Raw genomic sequence first — 12,779 nt, forward strand, 5'->3', positions numbered from 1 at the left:
CATTCAGTGGAATGTTATTAAAGATAGAAAAGCATATGCATATTTATCAACAAGAAAGGATATTCAAGATATACTGTTATATGACAGAGGAGCAGAGTAGGTTACAAAATAATATGTGTAGGATGATCCCGTGTGGATACATATACTTCCACGGGAAACAATCTAGAAGGATGAACATCAGAACGTTAGCGAGGGCTTCCCTGGTGGCACAGTGGTTGAGAGTCCGCCTGCCAATGCAGGGGACACAGGTTCGAGCACTGGTCCCGGAGGATCCCACATGCCGTGGAACGACTGGACCCGTGCACCACAACTGCTGAGCCTGTGCTCTGGAGCCCACGAGCCACAACTACTGAAGCCCGTGCGCCTACAGCCTGTGTTCCGCAACGGAGGGGCCATGCAGTGAGAAGCCCGTGCACCGCAAGGAGGAGTGGCCCCTGCTCACTGCAACTGGGGAAAGCCCGTGCGCAGCAACGAAGACCCAATGCAGCCAAAGATAAATAAATAAATTTATTTTTTTTAAAAAAGTTAGTGATAATTTTTCTAAGTCGTTAGATCTACGGTGATTTTTTTTTCTTTCCTTATGCATGTTTTTTAACTTCTTAAAAGAGACATGGTTTGGGCGTTACGGGTTGTAGAAGCGAGATGCTACTAAAAAATCCACTAGGTCTCTATGTACTCAGTCTCCTGGTTAAAGAATGAAAAACTATAAATTTACTAGACAGGACATATGATTTCTTTTTACTTAGGAGCAGCACTGTGATCTTTTCTTTCTCAGAGAGAAAGGATTTACTTAAAAAAAGAAACCTAACAGCTAAAGAAAGAAAGCCGTCAACAGGAGCTAGCAATCTATGCCCTAATAAAACGTGGACCACAGAGAAGCAGGACCAAAATGCTTGCTAAGCCTAAAGCACAGTAACGTTAACTATATTACTTTTAATCTACAAAGAGTATTACCAAACTAATCTCCAGTGTCAGGTTTTTAGCTAGAAATGAAATGATTTGTGGAAAATACAAAGAATCTGCCAAACCCACTTACAAAAATGCTCTGTAAGACATCTGACCTGCCTACTCACCTAGACCATCTGTTTCCATGATTTCTACAAAAGCATTAATTACTGGAAATATCTTATTGTCAAATGCATACACGCATCACATGAAATGTTTATTTAGCCTAAATTACACCGAGAGCTTGGTGGCTGTTAAACAACATAACCTACCAATTCAGCATCTGGCAATGAGCCACTTAATTTCACTTTAATGGTTTACTAAGAACAATTTATTTGATTTACAACTGGTTGCTTACTTTTACATGGCTATATTGAAATTTCAAATTCAAGAGATTTGCAATTGTACCTTTTGCTTATACTGGAAGGTAGACCATTTATATTTATCAAGTAAAAATGTACTTTTTAAAGTTTTATTAACATAAAGGTTTGTTCAGAAAAGCAACTCTGCTGGTTGTTTTTGGTTTTTTCCCAACTAGTTAAAAACAATCACTATTTATCTATATCATCTTCTTAAAGATTTGAATACTTGTCATATATTGAGATCACTTTTCGATGACAGTGAGTATGATCCAAAGTGGGGGAGGTCTCCTTCCCACAGCATCACTGCTCCGCCACTTTCCCTCATGGAATTTTATATTTTACACTGACACACGTCATGAATTGACTTGCTCTCATAAACTTCAAGAAGCTAGTGGGAAGTATCTACACAAAAAACACTTTAAAAATATTACATTAAAAAAAATTACAACACATAGTTAGGGAACCACATGCCATTCACAGAAATCTCCTTAAAGAATTCCACCAAGGCACATGTAAGAGACTGGTAAGAATACACACATGTGCACACAAGCATAGAAAGTTATACCACAAAAGGTTTAAGACAGTCATCCTTAGGTAGAGGGATTATGAAAAGTTACATATTTTTTTAATGTTTGGCCTGTTTGTATATTTTATTTTTTCCTACACAGAATATGTAATACTTAATAAATAAATAATAAAAGTTTCAATATTAGAAGAATTTTAACTCATAAAAATATTCCAAGACAGGTGCATAATTATGTCCTAGTCTCTCATTATAATTATCTCAGAGAGATTTTAAGAAAGTCTATGAAAATATAAAATCATTACTTTGATAGAATAATCTAAATTATCCCGTTAATGCACCCATTACATATAAAACCAATGATGCAGTAACACCTGTACAGGTAGACACCTACACAGGAATACCTACTACCTTAAAGTAAGCCAGTTTTTCTGAATACACACACACACATACATGTTCTATGTAAATACAGAAGTAGCTTGCCTTAGGAAGAACTGAATACTCTTTTCCTAAATTATACTTTGTGTTTTAATAGGAAAACTAGCTGATTAAAATATAATAGCAACTAAGGTGAGTGAAAAACCAGTTTGAAACAATAAAGAGAATTCGTTGAATAAAAACCAACTCTGTGGATTGTAAAAGCCATCTTTAAGGATACAGTCAGATGATTTTAGTTATCTGTCCCTATATTCAGTAGGTGTAATAAGTAACTCTAAATTTAAAACTATTTATTACCATAAGGATCTCTAGAGATCATCTAAGCAAAGCTTGTCATTTAATATATGAGGAAAAAGCAGATCTGGGCAGTTAACTGACTTTGCCAAGAAGACAGTGAACACAGACCAAGGCTTGAACCTGGCTATCCTCCTGACCCTGCTTCTCCCACTGCGACCAGTGGGGGACGGTCCTCAGCAAACTTGACCGCCTGTTTTTGCAAATAAAATTTCATTGGAACACACTCATTTACTGCTTTTGTGCTACAAAGAAAGAGCTGAGTAGTTGTGAAAGACACCCAACGGCCTAAAATATTTACTCTGGTTCTTTACAGAAAAATGTTTGCTGACCCCTACATTAAAGGTTTCTTAGCTATAATTCTGAAGTTTCAGAACTTAAAACATAATAATATTGTAACAAACCGTATTGTAATAAATAGCAATAAAACCAGAACCACTACTGCAGTTATTACCTTAAATTACCTTAAAAGGGTTTAACTTCCCCATCCCCAAAACTATTTGTCCATTTTCCATGTTTTGATATGCACATCTTTAAGAAAAGAAAAACTGTAAAACTCAGAACCTCCCAAAGGAGAAATTAAGATCTGCTCATATAAACTGAAAGAGAACTCATGTACATTCCTTTAGTAGAGTACTTCTCATCTACATAAACATATTTATAGATCACTGGCTACTTGGGAGATAGCCTAGTAGATAAATCTAAACTAAGTGAATTAGAAATGTCAAACGTGTGACAGAGTATTTTAGAAAAAGTCAAATTTATACACAATTTTCCAGCAGAATATCTAAAGCACAGCAGAGAGACATCTATTTAAGTGTCAAAAGCATCTGCCCTATTAATCACTTGATTCATTAAATTTTTAGGTTTTACCTTTCTCCTCTCAGAAAATAAAGTAAGCCTGGTTCCAGCTAACCCCACTGGCAACAGATGCTCACACAACACAAAACGTAAACCTTAGGGAGACCTAGGTACAAAATATAATTTAAGCAAAGTGGTAGACTGCTCAGGGAAAACAAGTGTATTTACAGAATGAAGAAGTCCCTACCGGACGCTTAACAAATCAGTAAAAATTATGAATTCACTAGTTAGGACAGTATGGGATGACGTTGTATATAAACACACTGCTCTTTTTTAGAGAGCTCTGGACTGTTCATTATAAAATGATGTAGAATGTACAAAAGGACTAAAAATTGCATCAAGAAAGGAAACTGAAGACATACATGTCAAATCAAAACACACATACACACAACGCGGGACTTAAATCAGAAGAAGACATGGGTTCAAACCCCTGAGTTGTCACCAACTGTTAGCACTGAGCAAGTCACTTTTCAGTGACTCAGAGTCCTTCTAGGGTTTAGTTAACTTTTTTATAAAATAAGAGATGTAAGGTTCCTCCCAACCCCCCAATTAACATACTTGTAATCATTTATTAACTCACTGCTGTGTGTCAAGAACCATACTAATGGCTTTAATTGCAAGTGGACTCAGAACAAGTGTCCTGGGAAAAAATAACACCTATCAAGCATCATTCTTTTAAACACATAAAGAGACACGAGATGGAGTTTAGCCTTTAAAAAAGAAATAAAATCTATTTTTCCAAACCAGACTCCATAAATTCTCTAACTAAACAATAACTGTAGTTTTTGTAAGGAATGAAGATAACACATACAGCTTTCCCTCTGACGTCAGGAATAAGACAAGGATGCCCTCGATCACTGATTCACAAACCAGAAATAAAAAGAGCAATAAAATTAACCACAGAGATAAGATATTTGCAAACCCGTAACTGGAAAAGGACTAGTTTCCTCTATATATGCGTGTAAGTGTGTGTGTAGATTGTTACAACTCAATAAGGGAAAGGTAAGCCATCCAATTTAACAACAGGCAAGAGATCTGAGTCAGAACTCCAAAAGGGGGATTCCAAATGGGCAATAAACATATGACACGGGCACTGGGCCTCATTAGTAATATAAGAAATGGACATGTAAAATACAATGAGATATCCTTATATACCCATCAGACTGCAAATAATAATACCTCTGACAATACCAAATGCTGTAAAGAATGTAGTGTGACCAGCATACATTTGGTATACACATTGGAAAATAGTTTGACGTTATGTAGTAAAGTTCAAGATACAGATACTTTGTGACCTAACAAGTCCACTCCTAAGTACATCCTAAAGAAATACATACTTAGGTGCATGTACAAAAGTGTTCAAAGCAGCACTATTTATAACAGCTAAAGCCTGGATATAATCCAAGTGTTTATCAACGATGGGATGCATAAAGTAAGGAACATATAAATAATGGAATACTACACAACAATTAACTGAGTAAACTGTATCTATACAGAACATGATTAACCCTTACAAAAACAATGTTGACTGAAAAAAGCAAAACACAAAAGAATATTTGTGGCATCATTTCATTTGTATGTTCAAAAAACAGAGAAAAACAGTATTTTCTAAGTAATATTTCTATTATTTAGAAACACAGAGAAGGTAAATCTATTTCTAAAATACAAGGAAATGATTATCTCTGGGACAAGAGAAGTGATTTAATTGGGAAGAGCTGGGGAGGGCAGCTTCTGGGCAGCAGCCATGTTCTGTTTCCTGACTAGGTGGTGAATACATGGCTGTCACTTCACATGTAAGTGTACATGCACAAGTGTGCATGCAATCTGTACACCAGCCCAGCTCCTGGCAGGTACCAGACAGCCAATAAAGCCAACTCTTACCTACTTACGAGAATGATATTCTGACTACTATTGCTAAGATTTTCACTGCTGTTACTGCTAATTTCTCCTCTAGATTATACATGCCCCCTGAGAACATCAGGTCAGGGAGAACACAAAGGAAAGCGCCTAATGTGGATGAAGTAAAGCTTGCTTGTTCTATGGTTCTTTCAGTCTCCCCACTGTTACGCTTGTAAATTTATCCTCCTCCTTACATAACCTACAATATCCTGACCACGAAATTCTGACAGGAACTAAAGCTTTTCCCTCTGGGTGGTTATTCCTTCCGCAAGGTTCCCACCATTGGCAACAGGAGTCCTGACCTCTGCAGGGCGAGCAAGAATAACAGATGAAGTGTGAACTGGGTTTATTTAAAGCCTAAGTACCGGACTTCCGTGGTGGCGCAGTGGATAAAGAATCCACCTGCCAATGCAGGGACCATGAGTTCAATCCCTGGTCTAGGAAGATCCCACATGCAGCGGAGCAACTGAGTCCGTGTGCTGCAACTAAGGAGCCCACCTGCCACAACTAAGACCCGGTGCAACCAAATAAATTTATTTAAAACAAAACGAAACACACAAAACCTAAGTACCAAAGGGAAATGGTAACGGAAAAAAGTGCTGGATTCCTCGCTGTTCACACGCCCTGAACTGCTCTCCTCAAGCTCCCAATCCAGAGACTGTTCCCAGGTAACCCCGGCGGCCCCTCTCCACAGCAGGCAACAGAAAGCAAGTGTTTACATGCAAGACCATGAAACACACATGGTCACTACATCAAATGCTCACTATATTTGGATGGTAAATATTTTTTAAGAGAAAAAATAAATATATGATGTTTTAAAAGGGGTTAAATTTTACATCTTGCCAAGTACAACAATAAGGCATTATATAAACTCTGATACTTCCAACTTTTGGAAATAAAAGATAAAACCTACTAGTGATTTTTAAGTTCCTTTGTAATCCAATAGGAAATTGTAAGAGATTTCACTTACAGCTTCTTACTGATGCATGCTGAAGAGAAAGTTTCCAGAGCAGAATTAAAGCTATTTAAGTAATCAGGCTATAATTACCAACTTAATCACTCCTTTTAAAAAGTTTTATAATACTTAACATCTAAATTTAATTTGGTGAAAGGTAAGAATCTAATTCAGTAAACAATCGTTAAAACAATTAGTGATAGTCAAAAAAACTAACTTTAACTGAAAAGTACTTCAAAAAATATCTCAAAGAATTCCACTTAGCAAGTCTTCAGTATTTAACAAATTATTCAGAAATAAATTGCAGTTTATTGTTCTGCATGACCTTGGGATCAAAACATTAACAGGAATTATGAGATGGAAAACATCAACAAATCAATGTACATGTATTTATCCTAAACATCTGATACACACAAGAAACTGTCAGAAATACAAAGAAACCTAAGACTTATTAGTCCCCACCTGATTGATACCTAATCTCAGGAAACAGAACATAAACATGGATGCATCTGTGTTAGACAAAGAAATTTATCTAACAATACAATTAAACAATAATATGAGGCAGGAAGTAATAAAGTCAAATGTAGGACAATGTCACCATAACTTTGAGGAAGGGAGAAAGCCTATGAGGTTGGGGTGTTAGAGGGGCTGGATGGACGAGGAGGAACGAGTAAGCCTAGATAAGAGGTGCGGAGAGCAAAGGACATCCTTGGCCAGGCAGCTCAGTGCCCAGAGGGATGGCGAGTGTGCTCAGGGGGCAAGACGCAAGTCTGCCCGGTATGAAGGACAGGGGGCGACTGCTAGGAGGGGGGTCAAGGGGCAGATGGTGGACGTGTTTGGTTGCTACATAAAGGACTAAGGAGCCTTGGGATACTCAGCACATCGTAAATGCAGAAGGCATGTTTATAACTCTCTGAAGGTAGAGACTGTTCTAATCAACATGATGGGAAAAGAACCAGTAAATACTGGCTCGCACACTTTAAATGGATGCACTTTGTAGTATGTAACTGATGCCTCCATAAAGTTGATTATTAAAATTTCAACAGTTAAAATCAAGGATGCTCCCTTTACTGACAAGTCCCTTACTGTGCTTCCATTCTTGTACGAGGAAATGCGTTCAAGCCAAGCCACCATGATTATTTAACCAAGCGCTTGACAGAAATCTAATGGTCTCTCTACCTCTAGTAGGCCTGATCACTTCTATCCTGCTTATCACTGCAAAATAATCTTCCAGTAGAACCCTTCTGAATTAAATGCTGCCCACAGCCTTTCCTTCAAAAAAGAATCAATCTGGACCTTAAGGTCCCCTACAATTTGAGCTCAATCTACCATTCTGGTCTTATTTTTCACTACTTTCTATACACAGACATAGATCTTTCTTCAAACTCCACTACTCATTTATTTTTCTAAAACATACTTTGTCTATTTCCAGTTTCCATGTCCTCAACGTTCTCTCCACAGGATACACTCCTACCTCACACTTTAATCCTTCCTACCTACACTTCAAAACCCAGCTCAAGTGCTACCTTCAGCATGGAGTCTTTTCTGAAGGTCCCTGCAGGTCCGCATCCTCTCAACTTTCGCTGAAGTCTGATCGTGCATGAAGCTAAAACCACCACTTCTTTATGTCAGGAATAATACTTGCCCTTGAGGAACTCACATGAATCTATACCCACACATATGTAGCCGATTACAAATCATACAGGACAAGCCAGACGGACATGCTTAGCACACAGTATTCATGCCACAAATACTTGTTGAAAGAATGATTATTTGCATATCATGAATATCCCAAAAGTCATTCATATATAACTATACAAATAAGGTCGTAATCTTTGTAGATTAAAAAAAAGAAGAAGAAATTTTACCTTTTCAGTTGTAAGAGGTTTTGCAGGCTTTTCTGGCTCCTTTTCTCTCTTTTTCTCTTCCTTTTTTTTTTCTTTTTCTTTCTAAAACATAGCCGAAAGTTTTGATAAGTTTACTTTTTAAAATATGTTAGCTCTTAACATATTTTTATTTTATTAGTTTGAGTCATCATTTGAAAAGGGTACAAATAAATATTCAATGATGACAACATCCAGTGATACTGAGATGTAAAAGTAAGCACAGCAAATTCATACTCTCATTGAGTATGTTGATAACACAATAAAGAATAACTTTTCTAAAAAAGAAATACAGAAGTGAGACAATTTAGAACTTCTTTGATATTTCAGAGTTTGTTTTAAAGAAATGAGACCTCTATTCAATAAATTCTCACTGCATCTTTACATAAGGTCAGGCTTTCTAACAGCAACCATAAAGCTGAAATTTGAATACAAAGAAAAAGCAAACTAACTGATGGAACAGAATTCTTTGTCACACAGATGAAGACCAATTACAACATGTAAACATGAGGAGAAAAGGGTAAAAACACTTTAATTTTTTAAAATAACACAAAACATTTTCAGTCTGTTACCACAGAGTTGTGATTTTTAAAAGTGCAAATACAATAATTTTCTCATGAAAAGAATGTTGGAGATAGTGCTTGGGGACCAGAGCCAGCTAACTAGTTGGCATATTTAATCCAACCCAGTCTAGATAAACTATAATGGTATTATAATGTTCACAATTTCCAAGAAGGTTGAAATAGGATATAATAATAAAAACTTAAGGTCCATAAAGATGCCCAAAAAAGGAAAATGAAGTAAAGATTAAACAAAGAGCATTCATAAGGCATGTAGAGGGAAAAGATGCCTAGAAACCTCGAACTGGGTGATACTGCAGCTGAGTGCTGACCTAGTTTCCTGGCAGCAAACATGAGAGATAAACTGGTGAACCTAGAAAAGGCAGAATAATAAACACATGAAACTTAGTCAAAATGCCTAGAGGTCGCATTTGCACCTGTGCCTTTGAAAGGGCGTCTGACACCACCTCTCTCAAGAGTAGAATCTTTGCTATTTGTAAATCAAGAAAGCCAATCCCGGCAACTCCTAGGCCGTAATGTAAGAGACATTATTAAAGGTCCTATGGGCCAGGCACTGTGATAAGCACCTTATTGTCTAACTTAATTTTTACAGTGATGTCTGGGGAAAAAGTCATTATTGTCATTTTACAAATGGAGAAACAAAATCTCAGGAAAGTAACACACAGAGCTAATCGTAGTAGGGCCGAGGGGCTGTGGGGCCCAGACTGTCAAGCGTCGGTGCTCCCTGCCGCCCAGCGGAGGGCTGCCGTCTATGCAGTTTTTCTTCCCCATGGGGACAGCTAACGCTTACTGGGCCCTTCCCATGTGCCAGACACCATATGACTCATTTAAATCCTCACAACAACCGTATGAAGTAAGCAGTATCACTGCCACTGTGTAAGTGAAGAATAAACAAGATGTGCAAAAATCCTTCATATATTGCAAAATGCTTTCCAGATATTAGTCAAGTTTAGGGAAGAAGGCAATGTGGCGGATCATTCTCACTACTATGCTAGGGATGAACGGTTCTGTAACTGCTCAGAGCTCTCAGTCATTTCTCAAGGAAGTCACCGTCATGAGATGGGGGAGAAGCCAGTCTTTCTAATCGCTATGATTGGTGGGCACATCTGAAATCACCAACAATAAAATAAATTAGTTAGCTATGTTTAACAGAGGGAGATGCTCTTGAACACTGGAATTTCAGCTGTCAAAATATGGCTGTAATCTACTGATGCCAGCAGCGGTTTTAGAACACAGGCTTTGAAGTAACGTTAAAAACATGGGCTCTAGGGCTTCCCTGGTGGCGCAGTGGTTGAGAGTCCGCCTGCCGATGCAAGGGACACAGGTTCGTGCCCCGGTCCGGGAAGATCCCACATGCCGCGGAGCGGCTGGGCCCGTGAGCCATGGCCGCTGAGCCTGCGCGTCCGGAGCCTGTGCTCCGCAACGGGAGAGGCCACAGTGGTGAGAGGCCCGTGTACCGCAAAAAAAAAAAAAAAAAAAAATAGCTGCTGAAAGACCAAAGAGTACTGTGAGAAGCTAAGTTGCTTTAAACTATTTTCTCATCAAGAATAAAACACAGTGGTGTTTGGTACTGTAAAACAGTAGTTCCTGAAACTTGGTTACTATATATCCAAATGATATAGTGAAACAGGAGACCTCCTGCAAAAGAAAACTGGAATGAATGTTCACGTCCTACAAGACGGAGAGAAGTACATCTTGGGTTCATTATAATCAAACTACACTTGAGTGATTTAATTAAAGATACGGTCTCTAAAATTTTTTATGCACTCTTATCTTAAAAAATTGGGAGCATATATACTCTACCACATGTACGTATGTATTTATAAAGCACTTATAGCACTATATTATCCATTACAAAACATACATAAAAATAGAAATTTTAAAAGGATAAGAAAAAGAAAGCACGAAAAGACATTCTAGTGGACTCTCCTGTGGGGCTCCCCAGTGTCTAAATGCTATCAGGCACGATGATTAGTGCTCAGCTGGATCAGACCCCTGCTTTCTAGGACCTGGCGGCAGGCACCACACAGCACAGACACGGAAACTGAGGGCTTCCACCCTCTGGACCAGGTGTCGCTGCCATCCTTCCACCTCCTCGTGGCCACCTCCACCCTCCCGTGGTGCTTCTTCCCTGGGCCTGCCTGCTGACCTCTGACCCCTACAACACTCTGACCTCTAAAGCCTGTTCACCTCCAACCATGCCCTTCTTGCTCCAAACTGTCCGCCACTGTCCCGGGGACCTCCCCTTGCTCTGCTAACTCTTCAGTGCACCCAGCTTTCCACTCTCATGGCTCTCCCCGGGCTGCCGCCCCCTCCCCCCTTCTCCGACCCGGATCTCTCCTCTGGCCTATGGACCTGTGCATCCAAGCCCTGACCAGATACCCAGACGTCCCGCCGTCACCTCACACGCAACACACCCAGCGTTTAGTCCCGCCCTCCCTGCTCTCTCCTCATACCCGCTCAGCCCGGATCCCTTCTCACCGGGCAGCGCTGTCATCTACTGAGGTGCTCGGGCCCGAAGCCAGGAGCCATCCAGGCTCCCAAAGCGCCTCCCCAGCCCATTGATCACAAACCCCACAGGCTCGACCTTCTCGAGACCTCTGACAGCTGCGCTCGCCCTTTCACTCCCTCTGTCTCCCCTTTAGCACCCCGCCCACCATTTATTCATGGACCAGCGCAACAGGTCCTCAAGCCTTTCCGCACCCATCCGCACGAAGTTGGCTCTCCGGAGACAGTGAAGCAGAGTGCTATGACCTGAAAATCCGATCTGGATACTCCTTCTGCCCCTGAAACTCATCAAAGTGCCAGGGCCTTCAGGACGAAGGCCAAACACGCCAGCAGGCTCACAGGAAGCCTCCTCTCCGCTTCTCTCCCCGGCCCACGCGTGTCCCAGCCATGCCCTTCTCCCCGCAAATCCCCAGTCATCCCGCCCTGCCCACGGGCTTTTCTCCACAAGATGCTTTCTCTGCTTGCACTGTGCCCTAGTCCTCACAGCTAATGTTTATGAAGAGTGTAAGACGCATCAGAAGGACGCCTGCTGCGCTCAGAGCAGCACCGTGAGCGCACGGCAATCGCAGCACACGTTCTGCCGCGCTAGAAACCTCTGTAAAGTTCTCCGTTTTCCTCTGTTAGATGGAAGCTACTCCAGGGCAGGGAGACACACCTTGTTTACCTTTGTATCCCCCGTGTCAAGCACACCATTTATCAAGGAGGAGACACAGAAACACTGTGAGATGAAAGGATGTCTCAAACTAATTCCCTAAGGTCAGGATGAGAACAACAAAAAGATACACAGTCAAAAAAATTAAAAACCTTCAAATATTGGAAGGCATGACTTTACAAATCCATAATAGTAGTACCGTGCACCCTAACCACCCCTATCCCACACACACACTCCAACAATCATCACTGATGATTCTACACTCCTACGTTTCATCTATGTGATGGATACTATTGTTTAAAAAAAGAAACTTGACATTAACTTTCTTCAAGTGCTTATAATAACAGAAAGAAAACATTTTTAACCAAAAACCTTCCAAATAAATCAAAGAATTCAAGAGCAACTACAGAAAAGCTCCTTTAAGCATAAGGTGGTAATGGAAACAACAAAAAACTAATTACTTATTAAATGCTGAGATATATCTACGGTAACAATAAATTAGTCATTCTGAAATTAAATGCAGATTAAAACCCTGTGATCCTACCTGTGGCCTAGAAAAGTATTCTTGTTGTATTTGACATTTTTAATACTGGCGACCGTTCAAGACATAAACAACTATTACAGCATCCCAAACGATGGCACATTTACCACCGAGCGCTATGGAATGAGGCTATAGCTAAAACACTACTACCATACCTCCAATTTGTTCTTCTCAACAGCAGCTTGTAGAGAAGGAGAGGATACCAAAGGCTGAAGAGGAGCATCAGAGGAGGAAATCTGTGGAATGCAGATGGAAAGTCAGGAGAAAAAAACAAAAAGAAGACAATCAGAATTATAGGCACAGGAAAGAAACACACACTCGTGTATTTCAGAGATAC

The 12,779-nt window shown here is 39.8% G+C and overlaps 1 protein-coding gene across 4 annotated transcripts in view; it reads right to left on the bottom strand.

Annotated features, from left to right (window-relative positions):
- SMAP1 (small ArfGAP 1) overlaps positions 1-12,779 on the bottom strand; it is a 150,693-nt gene that overhangs the window by 53,589 nt on the left and 84,325 nt on the right. For 3 of the 4 annotated variants that reach the window (XM_027092993.1, XM_027093008.1, XM_027093018.1), the window contains exons 5-6: positions 12,598-12,678; positions 8,146-8,226 (exon numbers count right to left, since the gene is read on the bottom strand). In XM_027092993.1, the coding sequence (XP_026948794.1) occupies positions 8,146-8,226; positions 12,598-12,678 (162 nt within the window). The remainder of the gene's footprint in view (positions 1-8,145; positions 8,227-12,597; positions 12,679-12,779) is intronic. The other variant, XM_027093001.1, reaches the window with a different exon arrangement.

This window comes from Aethalodelphis obliquidens, unplaced genomic scaffold (genome assembly GCF_003676395.1).
Source record: "Aethalodelphis obliquidens isolate GAN/ISIS:26980383/991018 unplaced genomic scaffold, ASM367639v1 scaffold3, whole genome shotgun sequence".
NCBI classification, from domain to species: domain Eukaryota; kingdom Metazoa; phylum Chordata; class Mammalia; order Artiodactyla; family Delphinidae; genus Aethalodelphis; species Aethalodelphis obliquidens.